Source organism: Cuculus canorus, chromosome 1 (genome assembly GCF_017976375.1).
Source record: "Cuculus canorus isolate bCucCan1 chromosome 1, bCucCan1.pri, whole genome shotgun sequence".
NCBI classification, from domain to species: domain Eukaryota; kingdom Metazoa; phylum Chordata; class Aves; order Cuculiformes; family Cuculidae; genus Cuculus; species Cuculus canorus.
The window spans coordinates 42,660,264-42,676,162 of record NC_071401.1 but is presented as its reverse complement, the minus strand read 5'-3'; the positions used below and the strand labels follow the sequence as shown (position 1 = coordinate 42,676,162).

Sequence of the window (15,899 nt, the reverse complement as noted above, 5' to 3'; positions counted from 1 at the left end):
GGGTAATGTTGTATAATAAATTATCTGCTGAAAATTATTTACTCAGCTTAACAGGTTGGTTCCCTTTGCACTCAGTATTTCTTCTTCCAAACTACTTACTGTCTGCATCACTGCATTATTTCTGAGATTCTTAGACACTACTAAGGCATAGTCAAAATGTGTTTTTCCTCTTGCTCGAGAGGATCTACCAAGTACCTGCAGGTCTGTAACAGGTACATCCTTGTCAATATACTGCATGGCATAAAGGTATTGCTGTCTGCATATGCTCGCAACTTGTGTGAAATACTGCAGGTACCCAAAACCAAGTTGAACCGTAAGAGCATGAGAACTCAAGATAAGATCCGGATTGCCTGCTCTGAGGGGGTCTGGTGGGAGCATTGTGAGGTTATAAAATAGGTGTTTGGCTCCAGCCGTGCTTTAGAGCACCTACACAAGGCATCAGCACTCACACAATATAGCCAACACAGAGTTAAATGCTCTGATGTTCAGGGACAGAGCAACCAGCTTCCTTGAGACACCTCAGTTACCTGCTAGGTACTTGACTGTGAGTCATCTCCAATGTCTTTGGAGCTTAGGCTTCTGACTTTTAGTTGTTGATTAAAATACCCAATCAGATTACGTTCCTAGCTTGCTATTGCAGAAAATAAGAGGTCAGATACTTTGTTGTAAGCTTGCTTATTTCTGCCTGTCTTAAAGCCCAGATGATAGCCTTCACTCTATCTAAAAAAGTGATGGCCAGCAGCGGCAGTGGTGCAGCCAACCGTGTCTGGCATAAAACCTAGTGGTTAAAGCACTGATTCAGGGAGCCAGTTTACTACACTTGCCAATTCTGGAATGCAGGGCTACATTGCAAAGCATATCTAGGATTGGTCCTACTACATCCTTTCCTCTTCTTTTTCCTCCCACACGTGTATTTTCGGTTGGGGAGTGACTATTACAGATCCCTTTTATGCTGAATCCGTGTTGCCATTTTCATAGCACAGCTAAGGTTCAAATCCTAGAAGTAAGCACTGTGCATTTCTCCCAGTAGTTCCTGGGTCAGAGCAGAGGTGGCGTGGGAGGTCCCAGCCATTTGGTTTTCAGGCCAAACAGAGGGGAACATAAGTTTTATGAGAGCATAGTAAGTGTCTGTGAGGTTGGTTGGAGGCTGTCTGGGATGTCTTTTGTTTCAGTGCCTGGATACTGTAGGTTCTAACGGGAGTTTTAGTTGTCTGCTAAATTTCTTGCTGACTAAAATACAGTTCCTTATCATCCTCAATTACATACAATTACTTATCATCCTCACCAACTGTATTTTTGCCAGCCATATTGCCTAGTTGTTAAAAAGGGACCATTTTGGGGTGTACAAAGTTTAGTTGTGACTTCACAAGGGGTATCCCCCAGGGCTCAGTGCTAGGTCCAGTCCTGTTCAATGTCTTTATCAATGACCTGGATGAGGGGATTGAAGGCACTCTCAGTAAGTTTGCGGATGGCACTAAGCTGGGTGGTCAATCTGCTGAAGGGTAGGGAGGCTCTGCAAAGGGACCTGAACAGGCTGGACCAGTGGGCTGAGACCAATGATATGAGGTTTAACAAGACCGAATGCCGAGTCCTGCACTTGGGGCACAACAACCCTGGAAATGGAAAAAGATGGTAGAAACCAGCAGTTTCAGGCTATGATAGAGCTAATAACTTAGACTTTGAAAATTCTTTACATCATTGTCATGTTGATAGCAGATTTCTGTCATTATCAGAAATTGAACAATTAACAAATGGTGAAATCAAGCCAATGGTAAACAAGTCCAATATTTACTGTATATTTGAAGCATGGAAATGTGAGAGATTTGAAAGATGCTGTAGAAAATCCCAGGAGAAAATAAATTATTTGTAGGTTTCCAAGGGTGAATGTGAAGTGCAGTTATAGAAATCAAGAGAAGTTGTTTTGAAAATTTCCTTCTCACTTTCAAGAATTACTGTGCCAACCTGGCCATTTTAATTGAGCCTTATAAAGGATCCAAAATGTTTCTAGTGCAAATGCATTCAGCTGCTCCTGTGCTCAAACTTTGTTGGGATTCATGTTGTTATCCTAATATTTTTGCAAGTTTCTTGGGTGTTGGCCTCAGATTGATTTCATGGTACACTTGAGGTCTAAACCACTGAGAGAAGGACTGAAGGAGGTTATTCATGGACTTGGCTTTCTACAGGTTTTTCTTTTTTTTTCCCTAACGTGGTAGAACTGTTTCCAAAAGCCAGCTGTGTGGTGCTTCTTGTTTGAATATATGCAGTAGGTCAGAATTTGTCAGTGAAAAGTAACATTCCACGCAGTCTGAATTCCAACACAGGAGTTTTTACAGCTATGATATCATATGTTTGTGGTGTTCAATATTCCAAATAATATTCTAGAAGATTATCTGTTTCCCTGGAGTCTGAGTAAAAAGTGTTAAAGGCTAGGTTTTTCAGTGATATGTTGGGAATAATATTACTTAAGCAGCAGAATTCTGGGAGCAGACGTTTGCGCCATCCTCTGTTTCCTCTTCAAACAACGTCTGCATGCCCTAGATTCTCATTAATGTTTTTCTCGTGGTTACTGATAGCATTTTATTAAGAAAATACGATACACCATGATCCGGAATTACCCCAAGTGACACCTGGGCCCTTAAGCTTTGTCTCTGCACCCATGCAAATTAACAGTAGAGCTCCTAATGACTTGTCTAGTATTAGTTGGGACCTCTACAGAGCAATTGCAGTTTAAGAAGGAGTTTTAAGTGAATGTCAAAATCCTGAAGTCCCTTCCACACTGAGGCTATGTGCTTACTTTGCAGTAAGTTTTCCTCAAGCTTGTCTAAGTCCCCTGCAATTGTTTGGGGTAACTTAAAATTCCTAATTGTCTGTGTTCAATTTCCAGAGAGAGCATGTGGGGCTGTGCCAGGTCAGCTGTTAACCCTTTTCGTTTTTTCAACTCCAGGTATGAAGCATTTTATTGTGTATTATATACTGTTCTGTTTTATTGCCAAAGTCTAGTAGCAGTGCTTTTCAGCATTCTTTCCCTCTTTATGTCATGGCTTGGGGATATGCGGGGCTGGACAAGGTCCAAAGTTGATTTTTGCTCTTGTTTTTTGTGATTTTCGGCTGGGAGGGTTGTGGTGTGCATTGTGGGAAAGCTGTGGATTTTTTTTTGAAATCCCAATGATTAGAAAATGAGAATAAAAAAAAAAGTCCTGTCTGATGTTTGATAATGCAGTTTAAAATGTTCAAAATAGTCTACTGAAATTGAGTAAAAAAGTTACTGTGAATCAACATAGCTCGTGCTATAATAGGTCATTGCCAGTTACCATGAAATGGTTGACAAGCAAAGCTGAAAAATGTAGGAAGAGGTCTTTGTAGATATCTCCTTTCCTTGTTTATGAAGGAAGCCAAGATTTTAAAACCTTACTGTGTAATACTCCTAGTAGATTCCCTGCTTTAGAGTACAGAGCTGGTATACAGATTGAGTGAAAAGGAGGTTTCAGCAAGCATTGTGATGCCATCAGCTGCCTCAGGTTCATCTCACTTGCTCAAGTAGAAAGGATGCTATATGACAAAAGGGATGTACCAATGCTGGCATCATTCCTGGTTTTGTTGGCTTCATTGCTGTTGTTTTATTGGTTTTAAAATAGTGTGCAATGAAATGGTCACACTCGGTGTGTTTGTTTGCTTGTTTGTCCTCCTCCTTCCTGTGTTTGTTTTATTGGCCCCTAGAAAGAATCCTTTGGAGTCACGTTCATCATATGACAAGTCTAAACCTATCAACTCACTGCTTTATCTACTTGTGGTAACTTTTGGGCCTTCTGTCTCTGGAGTACAGAAGGAAAAAAACTTCGCACATTTAGTATAAGCAAATAAGTTGCAGAATAAATCCAATTTTCACATTTATAAGTAGAACTAAGCTTCATAATAAAATTAAGAAGACGGCATGGTTAAGAGCAATTACACTTTCAAATTGCTAATGAGTAGTCAAATACAGGAATCATTCCTCAGATCTACTCCTATCTCCAATTTGTAGTTAATTGCATTACAACTGCTATATTGATATTAAAAATTTGCAGAATCTTATTACTCTCTGTTGCTGAGGGACACGGTTTAGTTGTGAACTTGGCAGTATTAGGTTAGGGGTTGGATTTGGTGATCTTAAAGCTCTTTTCCAACCTAAATGATTCTGTAATTCTGTGATTCTACTCAGACATTTTCAAAGTAGCAGCATCAGCATCTGCTCTCTTAAAGCCAATACAAAGCTTTTAAGGGTTCCTTGGGTATGAAATTGAGACAATATGTTTAATTTTTAAAAATCTTTAACATTTTCTTTGATCTGATTGAAATTATCAGTGCATCTTCAGAAATTATTCCAAAGAGCCTTCTAGTATCCCAAATTGTTGTGTTTCTAAAATAAATCTATATTTCAGATACAGTTTTGCATGCAGGCTCCTTTAGCCAAAATTAGGAATAATATAGCCAAAATTAGGAATAATATTTTATGTAATCAACAATTATATTAGCTTCTGTTCTACAGGAAGATTTTTCAAGAATAAGGCTTATGTCCTAATTTTTTTATGCTTTTCTTAATGTTGTCAATATTATGATCAAATAGTTTCTCATTAATTTAAATATAGAGTTTGTGCATATCATAACAATGAATATGAGATCCTACTAATGAGGCCCCCTGAACAACAGGAGTGGTCAGATGTATGTAGATGAAGGTGGCATAAGTCATCTCTTGGACCAGTTCTAAACCACTGAATGCTTGTTGCACTGCTTGGAGTGAGATGAGACTAAAAAGTAATATTTTGGTGAGGCAAATAACTGCTAATAAAAACAGAAACTTGGAAGAGTATTCCTGGGCCAATAGGAAAGGTGAGGAGGGGCTCTTTATCAGGGAGTATGGGGACTGGATGAGGGGGAATAGTTTTAAGCTGAAAGAGGGCAGATTTAGATTAGATGTTAGGAAAAAATTTTTGACTGTGAGGGTGGTGAGGCACTGGCATAGGTTGCCCAGAGAAGTCATGGATGCCCCATCCCTGAAGGTGTTCAAGGCCAGGCTGGATGAGGCTTTGAGCCACCTGATCCATGGAAGGTGTCCCTGCCCATGGCAGGGTGGGTGGAGCTGGATGATCTTTAAGGTCCCTTCAAACCCAAACCATTCTATGATTCTAAGAGAGATATGGGATCTTCTGTATCTTTTTAAAATAAAAGATCACATTGTTCAAGAAAGCTACATGTCAAGCCTTGTTTAAGTCTTGTGGACCTGTCTACGGAATGAAAGATAATAATGAGGCCAATAAGACAAATATTTAATTCAATGTATCATTTGAAAATATGCATTCTTACGGTGCACTTAAAACTGTTCGCAGTGCTAGGAGTATCCATCACAGTTGGTCTTGCGCCTTGGGAGTACAGCTCTGCAGCAGTTTAGGAACAGGTAACTGCTTGTCAGAAATTAATTCTGCTACAATTTAATACAGCTATGTGAGGGTATATATTTCATTTAAATGAAATTTCATGCCTTTCCAATTTGGGGGTGAGGGGTTCAATTTTGTATTACTGAAGTTATGTTCTTCCATTAAATTTCAAGAAAGTTATTCTTCCATAAAATTACACTCAAAATTATGGTATTCTGATTATAAAAGTACAAAAACATTCTGAGATATTTGATTCTCCTTACAGTGGAAGAGCAACAGAATGGATCACAAAGTATTGAAGAAACATCCTTTCCCTTTTCTTATTTTTATTGGGCTCATGAAATCTAATGAAATCTCTAAGTTTTACTCGAAACTGATCCCAGACAAATGTTCTGTATCTGGTGACCTCTGTGGATGGCCACAGGCTGGGACTGTTGTGCCAGTTCATACATGTCTAACTGTTCTTTTCCTGTAAAACATCAAGCACTTTGTCCACACTGCCTGCCTTGATCCAGAAATGCCCTGATTTCACTGGTGGCAAAGTGAGACACATGAGTTTCAGATGCTGGCGGGTACAACATACCTCTTTGTCCTTGGTGTCTTTGGTACTGCTTTTGCTCTTGTGTAACTTCCCTGATCTTCTTTTCAACTCCTCATTCCACAGGCTTGGCCAGATGGGAGATGTTTGGCAGCTGGAGGACCCAGATGCCAAATCCTGGAATACAGCCTTCCTGCACTGGCATGTGGGTTCGTGGCTGGCTTCTTGGCTTGCATCTCTGCTAGCTTCTTGGCTAGCTGTCTAGCTGGCAGCTGTAGCACTTCCTCTGGAGCTATGTTAGGGTCAAGCTGCTATGGAGTTGGATGACTTTCCTGATCTGAATTAACCTGCCGGATACCATTTTCAATTTAGTTTGCTTTGTCTTTCACTATTCTAAGACAAATGTTTGCACTTTTCTGTTTTATTGTTCCCATTTGTAAGACTAAGTCAAAGCAGTAGGTGTCATTTGTCACCAGTTCAAAAAGAAAATAAGCATTGCAGAGTACACTGTTTCACTTGTTAGCATTCCCAGTCAGCTAGTAGGGATGTGAGGCCCAAGTCTGTACTTGCAATTCATCTCTGAGACCAAATCATTACTGCAGAGCACAGGCTTTAAAATATTTCTTATGTCTAGACTTCGATTACTTTCAATCTGTTTATCTTAGGCTCTGTCAAACAGAAAAAAATACATATTTTGTGAGACAACCTGGATCGTTTTCAAAGAAAAAGGATAAAATCGTAAAACGGTTTGTTTTGGAAGGAACCTTAAAGATCACGCAGTTCCAAGCGCCCTACCACAGGCAGGAACACTTTGCACAGGAACAAGTTGCTGAAAGCCTCATCCAACCTGGCCTTGAACACCTTCGGGGATGGGGCATCCACAGCTTCTCTGGGCATCCTGTTCCAGTGCCTCACCATCCTCACAGGAAAAAATTTCTTCCTAATATCTAATCTAAATCTCCCATCTTTCAGCTTGAAACCATTACCCCTCGATCTATCAATGGATAAAGAATAACTCTGATGATAATAAATAGGAGTTTACTAATAACAATTAGGAGCACTGCCAGAAGAAAGTGCTTGATCATCTCTTTGCCTGATTTGAAATGTCCTCATTACATGCTTAAGTTTTACCTCACGTTTTTGGGTTTGGTTGTTTTTCTTTTTTATTTTTGTAAATGAGGCAATGAAAAATTAATGCACCTAGGGTAGCCAAAACATTTGAAGTAATTCCCTAATATATGTTTTCTTCTCCATGCAGCTCAGTGCATAAACGTTACTTTCAGTGGGAAAAACTGCAAAATCAAAAGGTCGTTAAGACTCTGGATTCTTACAGTAAAATATAGATTAGTCATACCTGCTAGGCAGTGGTATTTCTACTCTCACTCACAAAACTTTTTTAAAACTTGAGCAAATAGCTCTTGAGCTGCACTTGGACACAAACTTCCACCTGTATGTTAAGATTAAGCTTTGCAGGGTGATGTGACCTCCAAGGAAAAGCACCTGAATTCCCTGTTACAATCACTGGAGACAATTGCATGTCTTGGAAGCAACCTAAAAGGACACCCTACCCGTCTGGTTTAAGAGTATACACTTCTTCTCTGTTGGCCTAGGGAATGTAATTGCTTAGAATCATAGAATCATTAAGGTTGGAAAAGACCTCTGAGGTCATCCAGCCCAACTGTCAGCCACCACTGTGGCTACTAAACCATGTTTCACAGTGCCATGTCTACATGTTTTTTGAACACCTCCAGAGAAAAAGACTCCACCACTTCCCTGGGCAGCCTCTCCCAATGCTTCACCACTCTTTCAGTAAAGAAATTTTTCCTAATATCGAATCTAAACCTCTCCTGGCACAACTTGAGGCCCTTTCCTCTCATCCTATCAGTTGTTACTTGGGAGAAGAGGCCAGCACCCATCTTAATACAACTTCCTTTCAAGCAGTTGTAAAGGGCAATAAGGTCTCCCTTCAGCCTTCTCTTCTTTGTGTTCCGTAAGGATACACTCCAGTTACATTACATCACTTCTTATGGACTATATAGGCAATGAAAAGGAAGAAATAAAAGTATTTGTTTCACTCATAAGGTAGTCTGCATAGCCCTTTCTGGATGATAGTGGAGCAAAGATGATTCTTTTGAAGAACAAGCTGGCAGCAGCAACAGCAGTATTCTCACCTTTGCAGGACAGCTTTGTTAACTAGCTTGCCAGCAAAGTGGGGTTTAGACCTGGGGTTTAGTTTCTCAGCATTGGCATCGCGGGGATTTTTAATCATTGGGATCCTTGGCACAGGCCTAATCAGATCATGTGCTTGAAGAGCAGTGGAGTCTCTCATCTCCCTTCTCGCTGAATATGTACCATTATAGGCAGGAGCACAGAAGTTATGGGAGAGGAAGGAGAGGGTAAGAAGATCCTGAATCCTATCTCACCATGGACACGACTGGGACTGTAGGCAACATTAGGCCAGAAACAGCTGTGGGTGCTGAGATAGAACTTTCAGCATTCCCTTCTTGCAGCTGAATGTTCAGATTTCTAGTATGGAGCCATGATACCCCTGTTCTGTCCAACCTTTTAGCTTCGTGGGTTTTGCATCCCCAGTTTCACTTCCGTGGACATTGATGCAGAAGACCCCAAGTCTCTATAGCTGAGTTATTCCTGGGGTGACTGAGATGCTGAATCACCCTTCTGTCTGAGGACCTACAACCAAAATCTCTCCTTCCGTGGGTCAACTACCTGACTGCAAGGCTGCAATACAACATGTTGCCAGTGCCACTGCCATTAAAACTTTGCCTGCCTTTGGGGGCTTCTTCATAAGACACAGGAAAAGTTCAGGACATTGCCCTGCCTGGAGGTAGGAAATGGACATCTGCCAGGTTGAGGAAATGGACGTCTGCCAGGTTGAGTATGTGTGAACATGTGTCTTGTGGTTGATACCCAAAGAAGGTCCAGCTGAACAGTGAAGGACTGCATGGATTTAGGGAGATGCTGGGTAGGATTGTTGATGGGACACTGAGTGGGAATGCAGTCAAGGGCATAGGAAGGCTTTTGGGTGCCTGCCTCCTAAATCAGGGTTTCAGTATGCCAGTTTCCACACTTCTCCATGTGTCCCACTTTCCAAACTATATTTTCTCCTTTCAAATAAGCAAGCTTTTGGTGCTTTTTAATGTAGTAGAATTAAAGATGATATTCCATTATCTGGAGTATTCTTTCTCCCTATTCACCTGTATCTATCCTTCTGACTGTAAAAGGATGGCTCTGGCTGTCCTTAATTTTTATCTCTCAGCCACAATTTCTGCCCCTTTAAAGAGATTTAAAAGCGACTATGACTGTTGTCTTGTATACATTCTTTTCAAGCACAGAAACAATGTGTGCTGTTAAAAAAGGAAAATAAACAACTGCAAAGATGTTTTTCCCTTCCCTTGCACTTCCAGTACATTCTGTAACCCCATTACTGTCATTGTTTTTAAACTTTTTTAGACATGCATAGTGTCAAGAGGTGGCAGTAAAACAAGTGTTTCTCATACGGCCAATGTGACCACAAAGTATGAAAAAAAGTGACAGATCAAACAGAAAATCCCGTGTTTTGTTTATCAACTTTTTTTTTTTTTTTTGCCTAACGGCAGATACTTGGAAAGAAAATCTGTTTACTTCAATGAAAGACAGGCTTAGGCTTTGCTGATTCCCCAGGAAAAAGGAGGCATAGTTTCCAACTTGCAACCTGTTCATTGTGTGTGATGAGATGAAGTCATTTGTAGATTTGTATGTTGCATTTTGATGTGATTAAATATTTTAAGTCTATTGATTTCGTGCTGGGGATTAATGGTGCTGAATGAAAGAGCATCAAAGAATAAAACATATTTACATGCCTGATTAAAATACCTTTAAAAAAGAGTCAGAGCACCTATAATTGGATAGGAATAAGAGCAGCATAGGACCAATCATGCATTCTGTATTGAAAAGAAAATTATTTAACTTATTTAGGCATAAAATATAGAAAAGTGAAGATTTGATAAGGACTGACTGTACCTTTCTGAATGCTTAATACTTGTGTTTGACTCGTTATTTTGGAAGAGAAGATTAAAGAGGGCTCATTATCAGTTACTGCAGATCTATTTTGCTGAATCAGTCAAAGCGTGATGCTTAACTGTGCGGGGTTAGCGACATGATCTTTTAACTGGGGAACTTGTTGGTAACAGCATGTTAATGAAGGACAAGACCTGAAGGTCTTCAGTGCGGCTGTGGACATGAGATACTATATGGATGGTGTTTAGTGCTTTGAATTTGCATAATACTTTTAGATCTGTTTGTCTTAGCATATTAACTCAAAAATGTATCAGTATGTTAAAATGTTCGTGGTGCTGATTGGTTTGTATCTGCTCCCTATAAATGTTCCCGATGACTGGCTGGATTCATGGGTCGTATCTAGATTCGCAGTTAGGTGTCACGTTCTGTTTACCAAGATAACAGTAGATGAAGATGGACAAGAACTATTTGTTTGTTAAATCCATCCTTTTGAAAGCACAATATAGGTTCTTCCAATAGTATTAAACTGTTAGTACCCCTGATGTTAGCCAGAATGCCAGAGAGAGGATTTATTTGTTCTGTATCTGTGAAGAAGGATGGCTTAATCATAAAGTTAGCATGTGAAATACTTGATACACGTAAAATACTCCCTACTGAGCTAGGGAGAAGTTTAAATGTGCAGTTTAATATAGCTGGGTAAATATCTGACGAAACTAGCTCATGCACACATTCTGTTTTTCTCTGCTGATGCTCTAATCCAGATTAGCATATATGAGATGAATACAGCGGTCCGATGCACACTACCGTTCATTTGTCTCAGAAGGGTTTGAATGATTATCCAGGATCTGGGGCAGCAAAGAAGGGGGTTGACTATCTAAGGTTCCCCCCTCCTCCCCCTCAGCTGCTTAATACAAGACCTGAAGCCCTTAGTTACAGAACAAAGTGTCTGAGCAGTAACTGAGCTTGTGCAAACCCAAGAGAAGAGTAATGACTGTTCCTCGCAAGCTTCCTGCCTCGGTGCAGGTGCAGGAATCAGGAGGGCCTGAATAATTCATAAGGTGCAAATTAGCCTCGGCTTGCTCCCACAGCTCAAATCTTGCTTCTGCTTACCTACCTAGTTGCTAGAAAGAAGAGAAAGAAAGGAAGCTTGGGAGTGCAAGGCAAGAAGCATTGTGTTTTAAAGGCCAAAGTCACAGAGACTGCTGAATACTGGGTGTGTTTGAAGGCATGGTGGTTATTGAGGAATTGGCCTGTGCGTTGATTATTCATGAAGTGTTTTCTCAGGAAGAAGTAAGCTCTGGGGACCCATTCCATTGCTCCCAGAGAGGGAAAAAACTTCCTTTTAAGAACGATTTTTTTCCCTGCTTTTATTGTTATTGTTTCTAAAAATTATTGGTCTAAAAAGCCCTCTTAAAAGCTCATTTAAGCCTGTTAAGCTGTTGGAGAGAATATGCATTTATTGTGTCACTGAACTCAAGGGCCCAGAGAAAGTAGATGAGACATTTTGGATGTTAGGATAGTTACTGCTTCATGTAAACGTGGATTCCAAGAGCTTGTATAAAACTAGTTATATCTGGAAACATAATGTGCAATTACCTTGCATTTTTGTCATTTGTCTATTTGTCAATAGGGAGCATTCCTCTATTTTAAATACTGTTAGTGATGGCTACCTTTTGTTTTGGGTTATTTAACTGCTTTTCTGCCCAGAAGAATGAAATGAGAGGTGAGTGGTGCTTAATCATTCTGCTTCACAGCATTCCAGCACACCCAAATATCAAATAAAAGGTTTTGCTGAGCACTGTTGTTATAGGACAAGGGAATTCCCAACACAGCTCTTCGAACCTGTCATATGTCACCTCCCAGTACAGAGAGGAGCCTCTGAAAAAGGCAGATTGTTTCTGCGTGTACCTGAATATCCCTTTATCACCTCTCACAGGGGAGGTGGAAACATCCGATATCCACAGCAGGAGCAGGAACAGGGTAGTTATTTCTTCCTATCAGCAGGTGCTTTCATGGAGAAAAATGCTCCTAATGTTTTTGCTGTGCTGAATGTGAAAAGAGAAGAAGTACAAAAAAAAAAAAGAGCTTCTTTTTAGTAGTTTGGGTGTTGATTTTGGTTTGGCTTTCGAGGTATACCCCTTCTTTCTCCATTCCCTTCTACCCCACCCCTTCTTGGCTCCCACATCCAGCAGCTAGGTCATGTTGCCATCATCTGTTTTTGTATTTCCCTCATTTGAGTGGCTGGAATAGGAGCTGGCTCTCATTTCTAGCTGATTCTGTCATTTCCGTTAGGCCCCAGTTTGGGTGGGTGCCAAGACCAACAGGTGATCCTTGTAGCTGCAAAATAGCAGGAAGGAGGCTGTACATGTAGGAGACAGCACACCAGAGGGGCTGCCTGGCCCCACTCCATCTTTCTGTATAATTAACGCCCTCCCTCCCCAGCCCCCCATACCGAGCAGAAAATCTGTGCAGAGCAGCTCAGCTGTGGGAGCCTTCATAGGCAAAATGGGAATAAAGAATCCTGGAAGAATATCAGCTGTGGGAGCACAGAGGTGTGCTCCGTCTTAGAGAGAAAACGTGGTTGGGCTTCTATAGGAACAGGGGTAAAATCATATTACCTGCTCAAAAGTAATGCCAAGTCTGTCGACTGTTGCAGGAAAATAAGCACTTCAATAAATTTGGGTGCTATGTTCGCAGGCTTTCTTTTTTATATAGGAATATGTTTGGAATGAGGTCATAATTCATAGAATTATAGAATGGTTTGGGTCAAAAAGAATCTTAAAGATCATCTGTTTCCAACTCCCCTGCCATGGGCAGGGACACCTTCCACTGGATCAGGTTGCTCAAAGCTTCATCCAACCTGGCCTTTAACACCTCCAGGGACGGGGCATCCACGACTTGTCTGGGCACCCTGTTCCAGTGCCTCACAACCCTCACAGTAAAAAATTTCTTCCTAATATCTGATCTAAATCTGCCCTCTTTCAGCTTAAAACTGTTCCACCTCGTCCTCTCCCTGCATTCCCTGATAAAGAGCCTCTCCCCAACTTTCTTGTAGGCCCCCTTTAAGTACTGTAGGCTGCTGTAAGGTCTCCCGGGAGCCTTCTCTAGGCCTAACAACCCCAGCTCTCTCAGCTAGTCCTTGTATGAGAGGTGCTCCAGCCCTCGTGGCCTCCTCTGGACTCCCTCCAACAGATCCATGTCAATTCAGTTAAGCTTTTCTCTAAAAGGAATAGCTTGTAGAATCACATGGAAATTATTTGGGCAGAAAGTTAGCTCTGGTCAGGAGGGGCCAGCTTGAACTGTAGAGCTCAGGGCAGCCAGTGCAGGAACCATGCAGGCTCTGCAGTCCCTGGGTGTCTCCACCGTGGAGTCATGACTGTACAAGGCTTCACAGGGGTAATTTTTAGAACACATGAAAAACTTCCAGGAATCCCCAAGACAACCTCAAAGAATTGATTTTTTCAGAGGAAACTCCTAAAAGTTTGTTTTGTTTTGTTTTGTTTTTAATGAAAACAAAGCTATATTTAGGAGATGACACGTAGTTAAAACGAGTTTCAAAACATATCTCCAAGGCTTAGGTTAACCCTTTGGCATGTACCATAATGTGCGATAATGTATCCCTGGAAGCCCTCACAGTATGTTTGTATTTGTGAGGCAGGCTGAATTTTAAAATAGACACTTGATCTTCTGCAAAATAGATTGTATCTCAAATTCTTTCTGTTTGGTACACACGGAAGCCAAATTGTCCCAGCCTGTGGAAAGCAGAAGTCTGTATATAGAGAAGTTATAATTTTTCTATATGTAATTTTGTAGGGAGTTGGGATCTCTCTCAATGCACCTCAGCACGTCTCTGCAGTAAGGGTAGGCTGATGGGAGAAATGAAGTGGAAGCTTCGATCAGCTCCATCGGTGAAAATGAGGGATGGCAGCAGAGGTGCAACAGTGAGCATTTGCCCTGTCTGACCATTCCTGTTATACTCAAATCAGAAACACAAGCAATAATAAGAGTAATCTTGGCTATGAAACATCAACGTATTTAGTAATACTTCTAGCAGCTAGTTTTCTGCAATCGTTTTAAATAAGCTAATAATCTAGGATTTTGTTTCAGTGTGCATTGTTCTGCAGTTTGTCAGCCATCTGAAGGGGGAGGAAGCACCCTAGCAGGTGCACATTGCATCTCAAGGGTATGTCATGTGTGTGGAAACTTCAAGGTGACGTGAACTGCAGCAGATTGTTGTGAATACACACACTGCTTCCCTTGGACATGTTGCCCCGTACTAAACAGTGCACTGATGCACTTGCATCTCATTTTTTTTCCCCTTGTACCCTTTCCTTTCTCAGTGCTGGTTTACTGCTTTTGCCACCATCTAAAACCTCTTTAGAGGTTTTAATTGCATAAGAGGTTAAATTAATTGCATACATTTATTAGCAGGAGCTGATGTTTTACCATCAAAACATTCTGAAATTTTCTCTTCTCTCCTCTGTATCTTGTGAGACTATACTAATACCCACTTTTGCAGTGAGTCCTGGACAAACCTGGATAGTTCCTCTAGGCAGGCTCTGCTGTCCCTCTTGCCTCCCTTTGGATTAAGGGGCAAGTGGAAATAATTTCTTTCTCAGATGCTCACTACTGTCTCCAGTGACTTCTATAAACCCCTCAGGCATGGCAGGGTGAAGTGTAAACTTTTATGTGTAAGGTGTTCAGGGTGAGCCCAGTGACTCTGTTTGATCAGGAGACAACAGTACTAGTTGGGGAGTCTGGAAAACAAGCAAGAATACTTCTGCCTACATTAATTCAGAGCAGCCTAGTCCAGGGAAAAACCCGTCGAAGAGTATTGCAGGCAGGAGAAACGCATCCTTTGGTGGCTCCCAGAAAGTCAAGTTTTCCATTGCATTTGGCAGGCAGCCTGGAGCAGATCCTTTCCTTATGCCAGCCGTGTGGAGCACCACTCGTTGCAGTTCTCCCTCCTGCTGCAGCACATACCTTACTATTATTAATAGTCTGGAGGCGCCAGCAGCGTGCTTTGTTCTGGACAGTATGTGGTTGCCTAAAGAGTAGGGAACTGTGTTGCAATTGGTTTTGTACTGGTAGGTTGATTTAGTAACAAGTACTCTTGTTTTTCCTGGTCTGTTTTTTTAATTGTAGAGTGGTTTAGGTTGGAAGGGACCTTTGAGATCATCCAGTTTCAGCCCCCCTGACATGCACAGGGACATCTTGCGCTGGATCAGGTTGCTCAAAGCTCCATTCAACCTGACCTTGAACACCTCCAGGGATGTGGCATCCACAGCTTCTCTGGGCAACCTGTGCCAGTGCCTCACCACCCTCACAGTGCGTAGAATTTCTTCCTTATTCCTAATCTAAATCTACCCTCTTTCATTTAAAAACCATTCCCACTTGTCTTATCACTGCATGCCCTTATGAAAAGTCCCTGTCCAGCTTTCTTGTAGGCCTCTTTAAGTACTGGAAGTTTCCGTGGAGCCATCTGTTCTCCAGGCTGATCAACCCCAACTCTCTCAGCCTTTCTTCATAGGAGAGTTGCTCCAACGCTTTGATCCTATTTGTGCCCCTCCTCTGGACTCGTTTCTTGTAATTCATATGTTGGAGGCCCACAGTTGAACACCATACTCCAGGTGAGTTCTCATGAGACCAGAGTCAAGGGGGAGAATTACCTCCCTCAACCTGCTGGTCACGCTTCTCTTGATGCAGCCCAGGATACAGTTGTCTTTCTGGTCTGCAAGTGCACATTGCTGGCTCATGTGGAGCTTCTCATCCACCAGCACCCCTAATTCCTTCTCCGAAGGGCTGCTTTCAATCCTTTCCCTGCCCAGCCTGTATTTGTGCTTGGGATTGCAAGCACAACCCAGGTGCAGGATCTTACACACAACCTTGTTTAACTTTATGAGGTTTGCACCAGCCCATCCCGAATCTGTCAA

The 15,899-nt window shown here is 41.5% G+C and overlaps 1 protein-coding gene across 6 annotated transcripts in view; it reads left to right on the top strand.

Annotated features, from left to right (window-relative positions):
• Positions 1-15,899, top strand: part of KLF12 (KLF transcription factor 12) — a 243,007-nt gene that overhangs the window by 175,686 nt on the left and 51,422 nt on the right. For 4 of the 6 annotated variants that reach the window (XM_054062941.1, XM_054062927.1, XM_054062932.1 and 1 more), the window contains exon 6: positions 2,885-2,944. The exons of the other annotated variants lie outside the window; for them this stretch is intronic. In XM_054062941.1, the coding sequence (XP_053918916.1) occupies positions 2,885-2,944 (60 nt within the window). The remainder of the gene's footprint in view (positions 1-2,884; positions 2,945-15,899) is intronic. 6 annotated transcript variants of the gene reach the window in all.